Source organism: Hippopotamus amphibius, chromosome X (assembly GCF_030028045.1).
Source record: "Hippopotamus amphibius kiboko isolate mHipAmp2 chromosome X, mHipAmp2.hap2, whole genome shotgun sequence".
Taxonomy (NCBI): Eukaryota; Metazoa; Chordata; class Mammalia; order Artiodactyla; family Hippopotamidae; genus Hippopotamus; species Hippopotamus amphibius.
The window spans coordinates 1,194,342-1,216,284 of record NC_080203.1 but is presented as its reverse complement, the minus strand read 5'-3'; the positions used below and the strand labels follow the sequence as shown (position 1 = coordinate 1,216,284).

At 36.2% G+C, this 21,943-nt stretch overlaps 1 protein-coding gene across 1 annotated transcript in view; it reads left to right on the top strand.

Annotated features, from left to right (window-relative positions):
• Positions 1 to 21,943, top strand: part of VAMP7 (vesicle associated membrane protein 7) — a 64,882-nt gene that overhangs the window by 23,791 nt on the left and 19,148 nt on the right. Inside the window, exon 5 of the mRNA XM_057718654.1 lies at positions 1,144 to 1,234. Within this exon, the coding sequence (XP_057574637.1) occupies positions 1,144 to 1,234 (91 nt within the window). The remainder of the gene's footprint in view (positions 1 to 1,143; positions 1,235 to 21,943) is intronic.

Here is a 21,943-nt window from a genome sequence, read left to right as displayed (position 1 = left end):
ATTTAATTTCTTTGAATTTTGACATATCGTAACTAAACTTATTGTTGTGATCATTTTGAAATGTATAGAAATATTGAATCACTATGTTGTATAACAGGAACTAACACAGTATTATAGGTCAGTTATACTTTAAAAACAAACTCAGAAAAAGAGATCAGGGGGGTGGGGTCGTGGGGAGGGAAAATCGGATGAAGGCAATCAAAAAGTAAAAACTTCCAGTTATAAGATAAATAAGTACTAGGGATATAGTGGAGAACATGATAAATATAATTGGCAATGTTTTACGTTATGTATGAAAGTTGTGAAGAGAGTAAATCCTAAGAGTTCTCATCACAAGGGGAAAAAAGGTAAATAGGGTTGCTGCAGCAAAGCTTTCAATTTAGCCAGTTTGTCTTTAGCTCTAAATCTGTGTGTGAACCTCTAAACAAATCTGTGCCAGGATCCTTGACTATAAATGGAGATAATACTAATGGCATCTTCATCATAAAGTTTTTGCGTAGATTAAATAATATCCCATATTTTAAGCACTTAGCACAGTGAAGTGACTGGAATATTGTGTACTAAGCAGTACACAATTGTTTGCTATAGGTAATAATTGCAAAATATATACTATTATCAGTGTCTTACATTTCTAGATCCTATAAGAAGCCAATGAAAATAGGACACATACTCTGATCCCAGCAGATACAAGAACAGATGCTCAGAAGCTAGGCCAGTCCCTACCTCATCATACCGAAGAAATGGGGAAAAATTTAGAGTACCCTTTCCCTATCCTGTTCCCCCTGCCCCAACTATAGTCTTTTCTCCTTTCTTCCTTGTGTGAGCACACATTACATAATACCCTACTTCTACCCCAGGCGTCTCAAATGTATATTTGATATAATACATTTAGATTTATTTCATTTAAAGTAAGGTGATCTTTTAATACTGTAACTATAACACGTATTTCATATGGTCGCAAGTTTTATGCTTGCCTATATTTTCCACTAGGTCTGGTAACAGTTTTTGAATGAAGTGACATCTATCTTTTGTGCCAAAGATAAAGACAATTTTATAGCATTCCTCAATATCATTCCTCTTCTTTTTGTTTTTGTATTGTAAATAATGTCTGGATATCATGAGTTAAATTGTATTTTTTTATAGAAGCATCACTCCGAGAATAAGGGCCTAGATAAAGTGATGGAGACTCAAGCCCAAGTGGATGAACTTAAAGGAATCATGGTCAGAAACATAGGTATGTTTCATGGCATACTCCAAATGCATGTGGGCAAAAATGATAATAGATTACTTGGTTGCAGTCAAATCATTCTAGAGAGGCTGAAACAGCACTTCCTTATTCTTAATATTGGAAGCTAATTGTCAGCTGAGATATGGATATTACTTACCTAAAATACTGCCTGCTGTATGAATGGTTTCTTTTTAGAACTTATGACTATTCATTCTAAATTTGTTAGTTTGCTTAGCAAGACTTACAGTTCAGTAATTTAGAATAATTTACTCAGTATTGGCTAGAAATACCCAGATATCTGCTATTATCAGTATAGATACTTAAAGTGTAATTTTTTGACTTCCTTAGAAAGTTTGTAGCTCTTGATTGAGAGAAAGAATTGGACCAAAAAACTGTTGTATTCTTCGAGAGGATGAACTATGACATAAATTCCATTGGCCTGTGTTTTGTCAAGAACCTATTTACCACATTAAAATAATGCAGAGAAATGCATCAAGTTTATTTTTTAATTGGTTATAACAATGGTATTTAAATTCAGGATGATGTTAGTTTTTTAATAGCACCAGTTCTCACTATGTAGTCCCTGGGCCAGCATCAGCATCCCCTGGGAACCTGTTAGAAATGCAAATGTTCAGGCCCCACCCCAAGCCTATTGAATCAGAAACTCTTGGAGTGGGAAATCTGGGTTTTCACAAGCCCTCCAGAGGATTCCAATGCATACTCAAGTTATAGAACCATTCTTAAATATATCTTCTAAGAGGAATGTATTGCATACAATAAATTCTTCTATAAAATTGAAAAAAAATTAGTATATAAATGCTTTACAAGATATTTAACTGTCATTTCATAAATGTCCATTTAATTATAATCTTGAATTTACTATATGAATTACATTTACCTTTATTATTAGAACACTTAAAAGTTATGAAAAGACATTTTAAAAAATTTATGTTGTCTCACCATCCTGAAGTGTTTTTTAAATGGTATTTATTTTTTTAATTAATTAATTAATCAATTTATTTATTTATTGGATGCATTGGGTCTTTGTTGCTGCACAGGGGCTTTCTCTAGTTGTGGAGAGTAGGAGCTACTCTTCATTGTGGTGCATGGGCTCCTCTTTGTGGTGGCTTCTCCTGTTGCAGAGCACGGGCTCTAGAAGCACAGGCTGCAGTCGTTGTGGCACATGGGCTCAATAGTTGTGGCTCACGGGCTCTAGAGCACAGGCTCAATAGTTGTGGTGCACAAGCTTAGTTGCTCTGCGGCATGTGGTATCTTCTGGGGCAGGGATCAATCCAGTGTCCCCTGCATTGGCAGGTAGATTCTTAACCACTGCACCACCTAGGAAGTCCCCCATCCTAAAGTTTTATTTCCATTTTCTTTCCTTTAAATTTTTATTCACATGTATACATAGTTAAAAATCATAGTTTATATTCAGTTTTGTGGAGGCAGTATAATATAGTAATCAAGATTTGGAGTCATACATGCCTGAGTTTCAGTCCTGATTTCACTTCCTACCTGCTGTTAGGCCTTGATCAGTCCTCTAACCTCTCTGACCTTTATTTCTTTCTTTTTTTTTTATTATTTTTTGGGGGGTACACGAAGTTCAATCATCTGTTTTTATACACATATCCCCATATTCCCTCCCTCCCTCAACTCCCCCCCCCCGCCCTCCCCGTCCCAGTCCTCTAAGGCATCTTCCATCCTCGAGTTGGACTCCCTTTGTTATACAACAACTTCCCACTGGCTATCTATTTAACAGTTGTTACTATATATATGCCTGTGCTACTCTCTCGCTTCGTCTCAGCTTCCCCTTCACACCTCACCCCCCCCAAACCTCGAGTTCTCCAGTCCATTCTCTGCATCTGTGTCCTTGTTCTTGTCACTGAGTTCATCAGTATCATTTTTAGATTCCGTATATGTGAATTAGCATACAATATTTGTCTTTCTCTTTCTGACTTACTTCACTCTGTATGACAGACTCTAGGTCTGTCCACCTCATGACATATAGCTCCATCTCATCCCTTTTTATAGCTGAGGAATATTCCATTGTATATACATGCCACATCTTCTGTATCCATTCATCTGTTGATGGGCATTTAGGTTGCTTCCATGTCCTGGCTATTGTAAATAGTGCTGCAATAAACATTATGGTACATGTTTCTTTGGGGATTATGGTTTTCTTTGGGTATATGCCCAGGAGTGGGATTACTGGATCATATGGTAGTTCTATTTGTAGTTTTTTAAGGAACCTCCAAATTGTTTTCCATAGTGGCTGTACCAACTTACATTCCCACCAACAGTGCAGGAGAGTTCCCTTTTCTCCACACCCTCTCCAACATTTGTTGTTTCCAGATTTTGTGATGATGGCCATTCTGACTGGTGTGAGGTGATCCCTCATTGTGGTTTTGACTTGCATTTCTCTGATGATGAGTGATGTTGAGCATCTTTTCATGTGTTTGTTGGCCATCTGTATGTCTTCTTTGGAGAAATGTCTGTTTAGGTCTTCCGCCCATTTGGGGATTGGGTTATTTGCTTTTTTGATATTAAGCTGCATGAGCTGCTTGTATATTTTGGAGGTTAATCCTTTGTCTGTTGTTTCATAGGCAACTATTTTTTCCCATTCTGAGGGTTGCCTTCTAGTCTTGTTTATGGTTTCTTTCGCTGTGCAAAAGCTTTTAAGTTTCATGAGGTCCCATTTGTTTATTCTTGATTTTATTTCCATGATTCTAGGAGGTGGGTCCAAAAGGATCTTGCTTTGATGGATGTCATAGAGTGTTCTGCCTATGTTTTCCTCTAGGAGTTTTATAGTGTCTGGCCTTACATGTAGGTCTTGAATCCATTTTGAGTTTATTTTTGTGTATGGTGTTAGGAAGTGTTCTAATTTCATTCTTTTACATGTTGCTGTCCAATTTTCCCAGCACCACTTATTGAAGAGGCTGTCTTTTTTCCATTGTATATTCGTGCCTCCTTTGTCAAAGATAAGGTGCCCATATGTGTTTGGGCTTACTTCTGAGTTCTCTATTCTATTCCATTGGTCTTCCTTTCTATTTTTGTGCCAGTACCATACTGTCTTGATCACTATGGCCTTGTAGTATAGTTTGAAGTCAGGAAGCCTGATTCCACCCACTCCATTTTTCCTTCTCAAGATTGCTTTGGCTATTCGGGGTCTTTTGCGTTTCCATACAAATCATAAGATTTCTTGCTCTAGTTCTGTGAAAAATGCCATTGGTAATTTGATCGGGATTGCATTGAATCTGTAAATTGCTTTGGGCAGTACTGTCATTTTCACTATATTGATTCTTCCAATCCAGGAACGTGGTATGTCCCTCCATCTGTTTGTGTCGTCTTTGATTTCTTTCATCAATGTCTTAAAGTTTTCTGCATAGAGATCTTTTGCCTCCTTATGCAGGTTTATTCCTAGGTATTTTTTTCTTTTTGTTGCAATGGTGAATGGGAGAGTTTCCTTAATTTCTCTTTCTGCTCTTCCGTTGTTGGTGTATAGGAATGCAAGAGATTTCTGTGCATTAATTTTGTATCCTGCTACTTTACTAAACTCATCAATTAGTGCTAGCAGATTTCTGGTAGAGTCTTTAGGATTTTCAATGTATAATATCATGTCATCTGCAAAGAGTGACAATTTTACTTCTTCTTTTCCAATTTGGATTCCTTTTATTTCTTTTTCTTCTCTGATTGCTGTGGCTAAAACTTCCGAAACTATGTTGAATAATAATGGTAAGAGTGGACACCCTTGTCTTGTTCCTGTTCTTAGAGGGAATTCTTCCAGTTTTTCCCCATTGAGAATGATGTTGGCTTTTGGTTTCTCATATATGGCTTTTATTATGTTGAGGTAATTTCCTTTTATGCCCATTTTCTGGAGAGCTTTTATCATAAATGGATGTTGAATTTTGTCAAAAGCTTTTTCTGCATCTATTGAGATGATCATATGGTTTTTATCCTTCAATTTGTTGATATGATGTATCACGTTGATTGATTTGTGTATATTGAAGAATCCTTGCATCCCAGGGATAAACCCCACTTGATCATGGTGTATGATTTTTTTAATGTGCTGCTGGGTTCTGTTAGCTAGTATTTTGTTGAGGATTTTTGCATCTATATTCATCAGTGTTATTGATCTGTAATTTTCTTTTTTTGTGACATCTTTGCCTGGTTTTGGTATCAGGGTGATGGTAGCCTCATAGAATGAGTTTGGGACTGTTCCGCCTTCTGCAATATTTTGGAAGAGTTTGAGAAGGATAGGTGTTAACTCTTCTCTAAATGTTTGATAGAATTCGCCCGTGAATCCATCTGGTCCTGGGCTTTTGTGTGTTGGGAGATTTTTAATCACTGCCTCAATTTCTGTACTTGTGATTGGTCTGTTGATAGTTTCTATTTCTTCCTGGTTCAGTCTTGGAAGATTGTATTTTTCTAAGAATGTATCCATTTCTTCCAGGTTATCCAATTTATTGGCGTAGAGTTGCTTGTAGTAGTGTCTCATGATCTTTTGTATTTCTGAGGTGTCTGTTGTTACTTCTCCTTTTTCATTTCTAATTCTGTTGATTTGCATCTTCTCCCTTTTTTTCTTGATGAGTCTGGCTAATGGTTTATCAATTTTGTTAATCTTCTCAAAGAACCAGCTTTTAGTTTTATTAATTTTTGCTATTGCTTCCTTCCTTTCTTTTTCATTTATTTCTGCTCTGATCTTTATGATTTCTTTCCTTCTGCTCACTTTGGGGTTTCTTTGTTCTTCTTTTTCTAATTGTTTTAGGAGTAAGGTTAGGTTGTTTATTCGATAATTTTCTTGTTTCTTAAGGTAGGACTGTATCGCTATAAACTTCCCTCTTAGAACTGCTTTTGCTGCGTCCCATAGGTTTTGGGTTGTTGTGTTTTCATTGTCATTTGTTTCTAGATATTTTTTGATTTCCTCTTTGATTTCTTTAGTGATTTCTTGGTTGTTTAATAGTGAATTGTTTAGCCTCCATGTGTTTGTATTTTTTGCAGTTTTTTCCCTGTAATTGATATCTAGTCTTGTGGCATTGTGGTCTGAGAAGATGCTTGATATGATTTCAATTTTCTTGAATTTGCTGAGGTTTGATGTGTGACCCAAGATGTGATCTATCCTGGAAAATGTTCCGTGCGCACTTGAGAAGAAGGTGTATTCTGTCGTTTTTGGTTGGAATGTCCTATAAATATCCATTAAGTTGAGATGGTCTAATGCGTCATTTAAAGCTTGTGTGTCTTTATTTTCTGTTTGGGTGATCTGTCCATTGGTGTAAGTGGGGTGTTCAAGTCTCCCACTATTATTGTGTTACTGTCGATGTCCCCTTTTATAGCTGTTAGCATTTGCCTTATGTATTGAGGTGCTCCTATGTTGGGGGCATAGATATTTACCATTGTGATATGTTCTTGGATGGATCCCTTGATCATTATTTAGTGTCCTTCCTTGTCTCTTTTAATAGTCTTTTGGTTGGAGCATTTAATCCATTTACATTTAAGGTGATTATTGACATATGTACTCCAATTACCATTTTCTTAATTGTTTTGGGTTTGTATTTGTAGGTGTTTTCCTTTTCTTGTGTTTCCTACTTAGAGAAGTTCCTTTAGCACTTGTTGTAAGGCTGGTTTGGTGGTACTGAATTCTCTGAACTTTTGCTTGTCTGGAAAGCTTTTGATTTCTCCCTCAAATCTGAATGAGATTCTTGCTGAGTAGAGTATTCTTGGCTGTAGGTTTCTCTCTTTCAGGACTTTCAGTATATCCTGCCATTCCCTTCTGGCCTGCAGAGTTTCTGTAGAAAGGTCAGCTGTTATCCTTATGGGTTTTCCCTCATATGTTGTTTGTTGCTTTTCTCTTGCTGCTTTTAATATTTTTTCTTTGTGTTTAATTGTCATTAGTTTGATTAATATGTGCCTTGGTGTATTTCTCCTTGGGTTTATTCTGTATGGGACTCTCTGTGCTTCTTGGACTTGGTGAATTATTTCCTTTCCCATGTTGGGGAAGTTTTCCACTAGAACCTCTTCAAATATTTTCTCAGACCCTTTCTTGTTTTCTTCTTCTTCTGGGATGCCTATAATTCGAATGTTGGTACGCTTAATGTTATCACTGAGGTCTCTGAGACTGTCTTCTATTATTTTTTCTTTTTCCTGCTCTGTGGCAGTTATTTCCCCCATTCTGTCTTCCAACTCACTTATTCGTTCTTCTGCCTCAGTCATTCTGCTGGTTATAGCATCTAGAGCATTTTTAATTTCAGTTATTTTGTTATCCATTGCTGTTTGTTTTTCTGAGTTCTTATGAACTGTTTCTTGTACTTTCTCTATTTTGTTATCGGGATTTTGTATCACTTTTACTATCATTACTCTGAATTCTTTTTCAGCCATTTTTCCTATTTCCTCCTCATTTATTTGGTCTTGTGGGTTTTTTTCCTGCTCCTTGGCCTGCATGGTGTTTCTTTGTTTCCTCATGGTTGTGCAATCTTTTGGGGTTGCTTGTCCTGGCGATAGAGGTGTTTATAGAAGACTGTCCAAGCCTCAGACTAATGTCCAAGTATTGGATTAAACAAATACTAAGTCTAGGAAACACATACATGTATAAGACACACAATTACTGAATCCATTAGGACATAGGCTCTGGAAAGACTTGACGGAACCCCAGTATGCTATCAGATATTCAAAGAGAAACCCAACAGAAATTGACAACTGAAACAGAACAAATTAGAGACAAAAGCAAAAGCAAACAAACAAATAACACCTTACACATACAAACACTAATCCAGGGAGATTTTGTAAACTAGGATCAAATATAGAAAAGAGCTAGAGTACCACCAGACAGAATGGAGATTCTCAGAATGAAATTAGACAGTTGTACTAAGAACTAAGATAAAGACAAAAACCTCATATTAAATACCAAGGTGGTGCGTCATCTGGAGAATAGAGCAAGGAGTCTGAGCAGATTGATAGTGTTGCTTATAAGTATGTTAAGATAAAATAAACTTAAAATGGCTGGAAGAAAGGGGAACAGAAGAGCGTAGTGTGATTGGAAATATGCAAATAAAAAGAAAGGAATAGAAATGTATAAAAGATAGGGATGAAAGGAAAGTATGAGAGATATATTGTCCGTACTACCAAAAACTTAGCTAGATATAGAAGTATATAAAAAGGCAAAAAAATAAAAATAGAATAAAAAATATCATTAAAAAAATTATGTTATAAACCTTGTAGATCCCTTAGGGCTAAGATCGTAATTAATAAAGGAAAAAAAAAGAAAAAAAAATCCAGAACTGATCCCAGAATGGACCAGTTTAACAGGATTGATACTAATATTTCTGTTTCCTTAGAGTCTCAGCTGTAAGTGTCCTTCTACTCGCCTTGGGTTTTTTTGCATTATTCTGTGACCAGCAGAGGTTCCTTTATTGTTCGTCTGTAAGTGTCGGTGTGTGGGGAGGGAGAGGGTACAATAGTGGCTCCTTCCCCTGGGAGTGAGTGAGCAGTGGCGCACTGTTGTTTCAGTCGTGCTTGGAGGTGCCTGTTGCAGAGGGATGCCGGTGGCTCAGGTGTAAACAGAAAGTCTCAGAGTTGGGCCTCTCTCGAGTTTTTTTTCTCTCTGCAGCCTCCCTGCTGCCAGTGTTCCAAGGGGTTTTAATCCAGCCCCGCCCGAGTGCCTGAGGGTACTTGTTATCCCTGAGCGCCTTAGGTGGCCCACAGGGCATCTCTCCACTGCCTGCTGCAGAGGCTATGCCCGCGGCTCCTCCCCGCCGCCCGTGAGCCTGCAGCATCCAGCCGCCATCATGGCCGGGCAGCTCTCAGGGGGCAGGCACTCCTCGCCGCGGATCTCTTCCCTCCTGTCCTCTCGGTCCGTCACCTTACTGGCAATAATGTTTCTCACCCTGAACCAGCTCTCCGGTTCCCACGCTCCCGCTCCTGGACCCTCTGTTCAGCTGTGGATCGACGTCTCGGTCCGGGAATGCTGAGCTGTGGTGTGGACCCTCCGTATGTTTCTCACTCCCTCCCGTCTGCCACAGCTCCGCCACTTCACCCTCTTTGAGCCGTCGTAGATGCCTCGCTACCGGTTATGTTGGGCTCCTTGCAGTCCTTTCTGGTGTCCGAGGCTCTCCGCTGGTGTTCAGCTGGTTCTCTGTGGGAATTATTGCGTCCTTCGGTACATTCCCAATGCATCTGTGGAGAGGGATGCATTCCACATCCCTCTACTTCGCCGCCATCTTTTTTCTCTGACCTTTATTTCTTAATATGCAAAAAGGAGGTAATAGAACCTAACGTTACCAGGATAAAAGAGGTAATGTATGTAAAACAGTTTGTACAGTGCCTGGCACATAGTAAGAGCTGAATGATTGTTAGCTGTTAGTCTACTTTATGTTTGTACAGTATTTCTTTGAGTTATATCACAGATTACCAACTATGTCCTTATGTTGGATACTTTGGTTCTCTAGAGCAGTATTACTCAGAGTGCTGTTTTACAACCAGATAAGGAGCTTGCTCCAGAATATAAGACAATGCTGTGCTTTGTTTATTGAGAACATCTTGCTATGAAAATGTCAATTCAACTGAACAGTGTACTCAGTGACTTAGTTGAGCAGTAGCAAACACTCTTAGGTAACACTGATTTAAAGGTTTGTGTTATAGTAACAGTACTGTTATAAATGTTTTTGTGCCTATTATATTTTTCTTATTTTGTTGAGATGAATCCCCAAGAATGGGATTAATAATCAAAAGGCAAAAACAATTTTGTATTTCTTAATATGTATTTCTCTTGGTTATTTGAAGTGATTTCCTTTCATTGATTTTAGTTTTAATTAGATGTCTAGATGCAGACTAGAGAACCTATTGAAAAACTACTAATATTTTTCTCTTTTTTTTGGTCACCAAATATATTTATTTTGCCTGAAAGTGGAAGCAGCCAACTGCTACAATATTATTTATTGCAGATGCATGATGGTCCCAGAAAATGAACCTTTTAAATCAACTGTTCTTAAATGACTTATTTTTAGAATAACAGAAATAGCAAATTTAAAATGTAGCAAAAACATGTCTAATCATCTTCCTTTGATTTTTTTTTAAATTAATTTATTTATTTTATTGGCTGTGTTGGGTCTTTTTTGCTGTGCGCGGGTTTTCTTTTTTTTTAGTTGTGGTGAGTGGGGGCTACTCTTCGCTGTGGTGTGCGGGCTCCTCATGGCCGTGGCTTTTCTTGTTGAGGAGCTCAGGCTCAAGGCACGTGGGCGTCAGTAGTTGCAGCACATAGACTCAGTAGTTGTGGCTCACAGGCTCTGAAGCGCAGGCTCAATAGTTGTGGCACACGGGCTTAGTTGCTTCGCAGTATGTGGGATCTTCCTGGGGCAGGGATCGAACCCGTGTCCCCTGCATTGGCAGGTGGATTCTCAACCACTGTGCCACCTAGGAAGCCCCCTTTGATTTTTTAACAGCTTTATTGAGATATAATTTACATACCATACAATTCACCCATTTAAAGTGTACAATCCAGTGATTTTTATTATATCCAAAGAGTTGTGTGACCATCACCACAATCAATTTTAGAACATTTTCATTACCCCCAAAAGAAATCCTGTACCCATTTACAGTCACTCTTCTTTCCCCCTCAACCTCCAGACCTAAGCAACAATTAATCTCCTTTCTGTCTGTATATATTTGCCTGTTCTGGACATTTCATATAAATGGAGTTATATAAAATGGGTCTCTAGTAATTTTGAAGTATATGATACAGCATTGTTGACTATAATTAGTGTACTGTACATTAGATGTCCAGAACTTATTAAACTTCTAGTTGCAAGTTCGTACCCTTTCACATCTCCCCAGTTCCTGTACCTCCCAGCCACCGGTAACCAGCATTCTACTCTGGTTCTACAAGGTTCACATTTTTAGATTCCACATAGGAGTAATATCATACAGTATTTGTCTTTCTTTGACTAGCTTATCTCACTAAGCATGGTGCCCTCAAGATCCATCCCTGTTGTTGCAAATGGCAGGATTTTCATCTTTTTCATGGCTCAATAATATTCCATTATATATATATATACACTGAATCTTTATCCATTTATCCATTGACGGACACTTAGCTTGTTTCCATATCTTGGCTGTTGTGAATATTGCTGCAATAAACATGGGAGTACAAATATCCTTTCAATATCCTGCTTTCATTTCCTTTATATAGATACCCAGAAATGGAATTGCCAGATATATATGGCAATTGTACTTTTAATTTTTTAAGGAATCTCCATACTGTTTTTCAAAGTGATTGAACCAATTTACATTCCTACCAGCAGTGCATAAGGGTTCCCTTTTCTCCATATGCTCATGAACATTTATCTCTTGTCTTCTTGATGATAGCCATTCTGACTGGTATGAGGTTGATATTTCATTGTGGTTTCTATTTGCATGTTCCTGATGATTTGTGATGTTGAGCATCTTTTAATGTACCTGTTGGTCATTTGCATATCTTCTTTGGGAAAATTCTATTCAGTTCCCCTGCCCATTTTTTAATCAGATTGTTTTTTTGTTATGGAGTTGTATTAATATATATTCTTTATATATTTTGGATGATAACCCCTTATCCAGTATATGGTCTGTAAATATTTTCTCCCATTCTATAGGTTGCCTTTTCATTTTGTTTCTTTTCCTGTCCAGAAGCTTTGTATTTTGACGTAGTCCAACTTGTTGATTTTGCTTTTGCTGCTTGTGCTTTTGGTATCCTAAATATCATTGCAAAGACCAATGTCAAGAACTTTCTTCCCTATATTTTCTTCTGATTGTTTATTGGTTTCAGGTCTTACATTTAAGTCTTTAATCTATTTCAAGTTAATTTTTTGAGTGATGTATATAGGGGTCCAATTTCAGTTTTATGCATGTGGTTATCCATGTGGTTTTCCCAATACCATTTGTTGAAGAGAGCATTCTTTCCCCATTGAGTGTTCTTGACTCCGTTGTCAAGTCTTAGTTGACCATATATGTGGGGGTTTATTTCTGGTCTCTCTATTTTGTTCCATTGGTCCATGTGTCTGTTTTTGCCAGTAATACTGTTTTAATTACTGTAGCTTTATAGTATAGTTTGAAATTAGGACGTGTAATGCCTCTGACCTTGTTCTTCTTTCTCAGGATTACTTTGGCTATTTGGGATCTTTTGTAGTTTCATACACTGTTTAGGGTTGTTTTTTCTATTTCTGTCAAAAATGTGGTAAGAATTTTGATAGAGGTTGCATTGAATCTATAGATGACTTTGGGTACTATGAATAGTTTAACAATATTAATTTTTCTGATCCACAAACATGGGATATATTTCCATTTGTTTGTATTTTCTTTAATTTCTTTCTTCAAAGTCTTGTAGTTTTTATCACGCAGATTTTCACTTCCTTGGTTAAATTTATTCCTAAATATTTTATTATTTTTTATGGTATTGTGATTGGGATAGTTTTATTACTTTCGTTGTTATTTTGTTGTTATTATATAGAAACAACTGATTTTTATATGTTGATTTTATATCCTGCAACTTAATTGAATTCATTGATTAGTTTAATAGTTTTTTTTTTTTTGGTTAAATCTTTAAGATTTTCTATGTATAATAACATATAATCTTACATAATGGCAATTTTACGTCTTCCTTTCCAATTTGGATGCCTTTTATTTCTTTGTCTTGCCTGATCACTCTAGCTAGGATTTCTAGTATTTTATGAAGAACAGTGGTGAGAGTGCACTCCCTTGTCTTGTTCCTGATCTTGGAGGAAAAGCTTTCAGTCTTTCACTGTTGAGTATATGTTAAGCTATGGGTCTGACATATATGGCCTTTATTACGTTGAAGTAAATTCCTTCAAAATTCAGTTTGCTGAGAGTTTTTGTCATGAAATTATGCTGAATTTTGTCAAGTGTCTTTTCTCCATTTATTGAGATGATCATAAATATTTATATTTCATTCTATTAATGTGGTATGTCACATGTATTGATTTGTATGTGTTGAACTATCCTTATATTTCAGGGATAAATCCCACCTAGTTATGGTGTATGATTGTTTTTCTGTGTTGTTGAATTCAATTTGTGAATTCAAATATTTCAATTAATATTTTTTGAGAATTTTTGCACCTATATTCATCAGGAATATTGGCCTAGTTTTCTTTTCTCATAATGTCCTTATCTGGCTTTGGTATCAGGGTAATGCTGGCCTTGTGAGATGAGTTTAGAAGTATTCTCTCCTCTTTGATTTTTTTTCAGAGTTTGTGATGAATTGGCATTAATTTTCCTTTAAATGTTTGGTAGAATTCACCAGTGAAGCCATCTGGTACTGGGATTTTCTGTGTTGGGAAGCTTTTGATTACTGATTCAATCTCCTTATTCATTATTAGAATGTTCAGAGTTTCTGATTCTTTCTGATTCAGTCTTGGTAGGTTGTATATTTCTAGGATTATATTCATTTCTTCTAGGTTATCCAGTTTGTTGGCATATAACTGTTCATAGTAGTCTCTTATGGTCTTTTGTATTTTTGAGCTATCATATGACCTATCAGTTTTGATGTCTTCTCTTTAATTTCTGATTTTATTTGGGTCCTGTTTTTTTCTTAGTTTAGCCAAAGCTTTGTCAATTTTATCTTTTCAGAAAACCAGCTCTTAGTTTTGTTGATATTTTCTATTGTTTTCCTGGTCTGTGTTTCAGTTATTTCCATCATGATTTTTATTTCTTTTCTTCTGCTAACTTTGGGCTTTGTTCTTTTTCTAGTTCCTTGAAGTGTAAAGTTAGGTTATTTATTTGAGATCTTTCTATTTTGTTAATATATTTATTTATCACTATAAATTTCCCTTTCAGACTGCTTTTGCAGCACCCTATAGGTTTTAATGTGTTGTCTTTCCATTTTCACTTCCTTTAAGATATTTTTGGATTTGCATTTTGATTTATTCTTTGACCCATTGGTTGTTCAGGAGTGTGTTGTTTAATTTCCACATATTTGTAAATTTTCTAACTTTCTTTTTGCTGTTGATTTCTGGTTTCATACTACTGTGAACAGAAAAGATAGTATGGTTTCAATCTTCTTAAGTTAGTTAAGACTTGTTTTGTTTCCTATCATGTGATCTATTCTGGAGAATGTTCTGTGTGCACTTGAGAAGAATGTATATTCTGCTGCTGTTGGATGAATTGTTCTGTATGTGTAAGTTAGGTTCACTTGGTCTAATGTATGTTTCAAGTCCAATGTTTCTTTTTTGATTTTCTGTCTGGATGATCTATCCATTGCTGAAAGTGGGGTATTGAAGTCCCATGATATTATTGTATTGCCCATTTCTCCCTTCAGATCTTTTAGTATTTGCCTAAGATATTTAGGTGTCTGATGTCGTGTGAGCATATCATGATTGTTATATCTTCTTAATGAATTGACCACTTTATTATTTTATAATGACCTTATTTGTCTCTTCTTACCATTTTTGGTGAACAGTCTTATTTTGTGTGATATAAGTATAGTTACCCCTTTTTCTTCTGCTTATCTTTTTAAATTGGTGATTTTCTGTGGTTGTGTCCTTTATTTCTCCTTTCTTTGTCTTTTGTGAATCTGTTATAGGTTTTTGTTTTGTGGTTTCCATTGGGCTTACATAAAGCATCTTGTAAAATAGTCCACTTTAAGCTGATAGCAACATAACTTTGGAAACAAAAGCTCTACACACTTACTATCCCTCTTTTATATTTCTGACATCTCATTTTACCTCTTTTTATATTGTGTATTCATTAACAAATTATAGTAGCTGAAGTTATTTTTTTAATTAATTTTTACTGGAGTATAGTTGCTTTACGTTTTGTTAGATTCTACTGTATACCAAAATGAATCAGTTATACATATACATATATCACTTCTTTTTTGGATTTCCTTCCCATTTAGGTCACCACAGTGCATTAAGTAGAGTTCCCTATGCTATACAGTATGTTCTCATTTGTTGTTTATTTTATGCATAGTATTAATAGTGTATATGTGTCAGTCCCAATCTCCCGATTCCTCCCACTGCCCCTTCCCCCTTGGTATCCGTATATTTGTTCTCTATCTGTGTCTCTATTTCTGCTTTGCAAATAAGATCATCTATACCATTTTTGTAGATTTTGCATATATGCATTAATATATGATATTTGCTTTTCTCTTTCTGACTTACTTCACTCTGTATGACACTCTCTAGGTCCATCCACGTCTCTACAAATGACCCACTTTCATTCCTTTTAATGACTAATATTCCATTGTGTATATGTACCACATTTTCTTTATCCATTCATCTGTCAGTGGTCATTTAGGTTGCTTCTATGTCCTGTCTATTGTAAATAGTGCTGCAGTGAACATTGTGGTACATGTTTCTTTTTGAATTATGGTTTTCTCAGGGTATATGCCCAGTAGTGGGATTGCTGGGTCATATGGTAGTTCTATTTTTAGTTTGTTAAGGAACCTCCATACTGTTTTCTATAGTGGCTGTATCAATTTATATTCCCACCAATAGTTCATGAGGGTTCCTTTTCTCTACACCCTCTCCAGCATTTATTGTTTGTAGACTTTTTGATGATGGCCATTCTGAGTGGTGTGAGGTGATACCTCATTGTATTTTTAATTTACAGTTGTCTAATAATTAGTGATGTTGAGCATCTTTTCATGTGTTTGTTGGCCATCTCTATGTCTTCTTTGGAGAAATGTCTATTTAGATCTTCTGCTCCTTTTTTTATTTTTTTTGGTTGGGTTCTCTGTTTTTTTGATATTGAGCTACATGAGCTGTTTGTATATTTTGGAGATTAATCCTTTGTCAGTTGCTTCATTTGCAAATATTTCCTCCCATTCTGAGGGTTGTCCTTTTGTCTTGTTTATGGTTTCCTTTGCTGTGCAAAAGCATTTAAGTTTTATTAGGTCCCATTTGTTTATTTTTGTTTTTATTGTCATAACTCTAGGAGATGGGTCAAAAAAGATCTTGCTGCATTTAATGTCAAAGAGTGTTCTGCCTAAGTTTTTCTCTAAGAGTTTTATAGTGTCTGGTCTTACATTTAGGTCTTTAATCCATTTTGAGTGTATTTTTGTGCATGGTGTTACTGAGTGTTCTAATTTCATTCTTTTACATGTAGCTGTCCAGTTTTCCTAGCACCACTTATTGAAGAGGCTGTCTTTTTCCATTGTATATTTTTGCTTCCTTTGTCGTAAATTAGGAGACCATAGCTGTGTGGGTTTATCTCTGGGCTTTCTCTCCTGTTCCATTGATCTATATTTCTGTTTTTGTGCCAGTACCATATTGTCTTGATTAGTGTAGTCTGAAGTCAGTGAGCCTGATTCCTCCAGCTCCGTTTTTCTTTCTCAGGTTTACTTTGGCTATTTGATGTATTTTGTGTTTCCATACAAATTGTAAAATTTTTTGTTCTAGTCTGTGAAAAATGCCATTGGTAATTTGATAGGAATTGCATTGAATCTGTAGACTGCTTTAGGTAGTATAGTCATTTTCACAATACTGATTCTTTCAATACAAGAACATGGTATATTTCTCCATCTGCTTGTGTCATCTTTGATTTCTTCATCAGTATCTTACAGTTTCCTGCATACAGGTCTTTTGCCTCCTTAGGTAGCTTTATCCTAGGTATTTTATTCTTTTTGTTGCAGTGGTGAATGGGATTGTTTTCTTAATTTCTCTTTCTGATCTTTGTTGTTAGTGTATGGCAATGAAGAGATTTCTGTGCATTTTTTTGTACCCTGCAACTTTACCAAATTCATTGATTAGCTCTAGTAGTTTTCTGGTGGCATCATTAGGATTTTCTATGTATAGTATCATGTCATCTGCAAACGGTGCCGGTTTTACTCCTTCTTTTCCAATTTGGATTCCTTTTATTTCTTTTTCTTTTCTGATTGCTATGGCTGGGACTTCCAAAACTATGTTGAATAATACTGGCGAGAGTGTACACCATTTTCTTGTTCCTGATCTTAGAGGAAATGCTTTCAGTTTTTTACCATTGAGAATGATATTTGCTTTGAGTTTGTCATATATGGCTTTTATTATGTGGAGGTAGTTTCCCTCTATGCCCATTTTCTGGAGAGTTTTTATCAAAAATGGGTGTTGACTTTTGTCAAAAGCTTTTTCTGTATCTATTGAGATGATCATATGGTTTCTATTCTTCAATTTGTTAATATATGGTGTTATCAGATTGTTTGATTTGTGTATATTGAAGAATTCTTGCATCTCTGGGATAAATCCCACTTGATCATGGTGTATGATTCTTTTAATGTGCTGTTGGATTCTGTTTGCTAGTATTTTATTGAGTATTTTTGCATCTATATTCATTAGTGATATTGGCCTGAAATTTTCTTTTTTGTGTGACATCTTTGTCTGGTTTTGGTTTCAGGGTGATGGTGGCCTCATAGAATGAGTTTGCAAGTGTTCCACCCTCTGCAATTTTTGGAAGAGTTTGAGAAGGATAGGTGTTAGCTCTTGTCTAAGTATTTGAGAGAATTTACCTGTGAAGCCATTAGCTCCTGGACTTTTGTTTGTTGGGAGTTTTTAATCACAGTTTCAATTTCAGTGCTTGTGGTTGGTCTGTTCATATTTTCTGTTTCTTCCTGGTTAAGTCTTGGGAGGTTATACTTTTCTAAGAATTTGTTCATTTCTTCCAGGTTTTCCATTTTATTGGCATACAGTTGCTTGTAGTAGTCTCGCATGGTCCTCTGTATTTCTGTGGTGTCCATTGTTACTTCTCCTTTTTCATTTCTAATTCTGTTGATTTGTGTCTTCTCCTTTTTTTTTTTCCCTGATGAGTCTGGTTAATGGTTTATCAATGTTGTTTATCTTCTCGAAGAACCACCTTTTAGTTTTATTGATCTTCGCTATTGTTTCATTCATTTCTTTTTCGTTTATTTCTGATCTAATCTTTATGATTTCTTTCCTTCTGCTCACTTGGGGTTTTTTTTGTTCTTTCTCTAATTGTTTTAGGTGTAAGGTTAGGTTGTTTATTCGAGATTTTTCTTGTTCCTTGAGGTAGGATTGTATTGCTATAAACTTCTCTAGACTGCTTTTGCTGCGTCCCATAGGTTTTGGGTTGTTGTGTTTTCATTGTCATTTGTTTCTAGGTATTTTTTGATTTCCTCTTTGATTTCGCCAGTGATCTCTTGGTTGTTTAATAGCATATTGTTTAGCCTCCATGTGTTTGTATTTTTTACAAGTTTTTTCCTCTAATTTATTTCTAATCTCATAGCATTGTGGTCAGAAAAGGTGCCTGATACAATTTCAATTTTCTTAAATATACCAAGGCTTGATTTGTGACCCAAGGTGTGATCTATCCTTGAGAATGTTCCATGAGCACTTGAGAAGAAATTGTATTCTGCCACTTTTCAGTGGAATGTCCTATAAATATCAGTGGTCTGTGTGGTCTAATGTGTCATTTAAAGCTTGTGTTTCCTTATTTATTTTGCCTCTGGATGATCTGTCCATTGGTGTAAGTGGGGTGTTAAAGTCTACTATTATTGTGTTACTGTTGATTTCCCCTTTTATGGCTGTTAGCATTTGCCTTATGTATTGAGGTGCTCTTATGTTGGGTGTATAAATAATTATAATTGTTATGTTTCCTTCTTGGATCAATCCCTTGATCATTATGTAGTGTCCTTCCTTATCTCTTATAAGGGTCTTTATTTTAAAGTCTATTTTATCTGATATGAGTACTGCTATTTCCATTTGCATGGAATATCTTTTTCCATCCCCTCACTTTCAATTTGTATGTGTCCCTAGGTCTGAAGTGGGTCTCTTGTAGACAGCATATATATGGGTCTTGTTTTTATATCCATTTAGCTAGTCTGTGTCTTTTGGTTGGAGCATTTAGTCCACTTACATTTAAGGTAATTATAGATATGTATGTTTCTATTACCATTTTCTTAATTGTTTTGGATTTGTTCCAGTAGGTCTTTTTCTTCTCTTGTGTTTCTTGCCTAGAGAAGTTCCTTAAGCACTTGTTGCAAAGCTGGTTTAGTGGTTCTGAATTCTCTTAGTTTATGCTTGTCTGTAAAGCTTTTGATTTCTCCATCGAATCTGAACAAGATCCTCACTGGGTAGAATAATTTTGGTTGTAGTTTTTTCCCTTTCATCACTTGAAATGTGTACTGCCACTCCTTTTGTGGCCTGCAGAGTTTCTGCTGAAAAATCAGTTGATAACCTTATGGGGATTACCTTGTAGGTTATTTGTTGATTTTCTGTTGCTGCTTTTAATATTTTTTCTTTGTATTTAACTTTTGTTAGTTTTGATTTATATGTGTCTTGGAGTGTTTCTCCATGGGCTTACCCTGTGTGGGACTCTCTGCACTTTCTGGACTTGATTGACTTTTCTTTTTTTTTAAGATTTGAAGTTTTTTTTTTTTTTTATATTTTAATTTATTTATTTTTTCATTTGACTTTTTTTAACATACAATAAACTGCATATAATTAGAGTGTACAATTTGGTATCCCAATCTCCCAATTCATTTCCCCCCCCAACCCTCCCCACTTTCCCCACTTGGTGTCCATATGTTTGTTCTCTCCCTCTGTGTCTCTATTTGTGCCTTGCAGACTGGTTGATCTGTACCATTTTTCTGTAGTCCACATATTTGTGTTAATATACAGTATTTGTTTTTCTCTTTCTGACTCACTTCACTCTGTATGACAGTCTCTAGGTCCGTCCATGTCTCTACAAATGTCCCAATTTCATTCCTTTTTACAGCTGAGTAATATTCCGTTGTGTATATGTACCACATCTTCTTTATCCATTCATCTGGTGATGGACATTTAGGTTGCTTCCATGTCCTGGCTGTTGTAAATAGTGCTGCAGTGAATTTTGGAGCACCTATGTCTTTTTGAATTATGATGTTCTTTGGGTATATGCCCAGGAGTGGGATTGCTGGGTCATATGGTAACTCTATTTTTAGTTTTGCAAGGAACCTCCATACTGTTCTCCATAGTGGCTGTATCAATTTACATTCCCACCAACAGTGCAAGAGCATTCCCTTTTCTCCACACCCTCTCTAGCATTTACTGTTTGTAGATTTTCTGATGAGGCCCATTCTAACCAGTGTGAGGTGATACCTCATTGTCGTTTTGATTTGCATTTCTCTAATAATTAGTGATGTTGAGCAGCTTTTCATGTGCCTCTTGGCCATCCATATGTCTTCTTTGGAGAAGTGCCTGTTTAGGTCTTCTGCCCATTTTTTGATTGGGTTGTTTGTTTTTTTGATATTGAGCTGGATAAACTGTTTATATATTTTGGAGGTTAATCCTTTGTCTGTTGATTCGTTTGCAAATATTTTCTCCCATTCTGAGGGTTGTCTTTTCGTCTTGCTTATAGTTTCCTTTGCTGTGCAGAAGCTTTGAAGTTTCATTAGGTCCCACTTATTTATTTTTGTTTTTATTTCCATTACTCTGGGGGTGGATCAAAAAAGATCTTGCTGTGATTTACATTGAAGTGTTCTTCCTACGTTTTTCTCTAGGAGTTTTATAGTGTCAGGCCTTACATTTAGGTCTTTAATCCATTTTGAGTTTATTTTTGTGTATGGTGTTAGGAAGTGTTCTAATTTCATTCTTTTACATGTAACTGTCCAGTTTTTCCAGCACCACTTATTGAAGAGGCTGCCTTTTCTCCATTGTATATCCTTGCCTCCTTTGTCATAGATTAGTTGACCATAGTTTATCTCTGGGCTTTCTATCCTGTTCCATTGGTCTATATTTCTGCTTTTGTGCCAGTACCATACTGTCGATCACTGTAGCCTTGTAGTATATTTTGAAGTCAGGAAGCCTGATTCCACCAACTCTGCCTTTCCTTCTCAAGATTGCTTTGGCTATTCAGGATCTTTTGTGTTTCCATAGAAATCGTAAAATTTCTTGTTCTAGTTCTGTGAAAAATGCCAATTAATATTCCCTGGGTGTGGGAATTCTCTGGCAGTCCAGCGTTCTGGACTCAGTGCTCCCACCCTGGAGGCCCAAGCCTGACCTCTAGCCAGGGAACCAAGAGCCTGCAAGCTGCACAGTGCATCCAGAGAAAAAAGAAATAAAAAAAAAAGGAAAGGAAACAGACAGGCAAAACCCAAGACAAACAGCAAAAACAACAGCAAACAGCAGCAACAACACAACACACATGTATAGAAAAAAGAAACAACAAAACAAAAAAACGAGAACAAAGAAATAAGCAAAAGAATTAAAATATGAGAACAGTCAATAAGAACTGAACTAACAAAAAGAAAAACATGAAAAATACAAACAGAAAGCAAAGTGGAGAAAACATAAAACATACACATAAAAACAATAAAAGAATAAAGAAAAAATGAAAAAAATAAAAAACAAAGAACAAAAACAAAAAAAAATCCAAGCAACAAGAAAGTAAAGTAAAAATTAAAATACATGTTAATTTTTTTTTAAATCAAAAGATAAAAAAATAATAAAAGAACAACATTACAACTGAACAAAACAAAACAAACAAAAAAAGAATAAGAATAATGAGAATATTTTCCTGGGGCCCCCTGTGTCAGTGTCCTTGCTCCCCCAGTGAGCCAGAGCCAATCCCCACCTCCCCAGGAGACCTTCTAATACCTCTAGGTAGGTCTCTGGACCTGCTGTGGGTACTGTGGGGCCAGCTCAGACTCTGACCTGGCCCAACTCCTGTGTGTACTTGCCCCCAAAGTCCACTGCTTTGAAGGCTAGACTGGTCTCAGTTGTGGGAACACTCGTCTCTTCAGGTATTCCATAGATGCAGGATTTACCA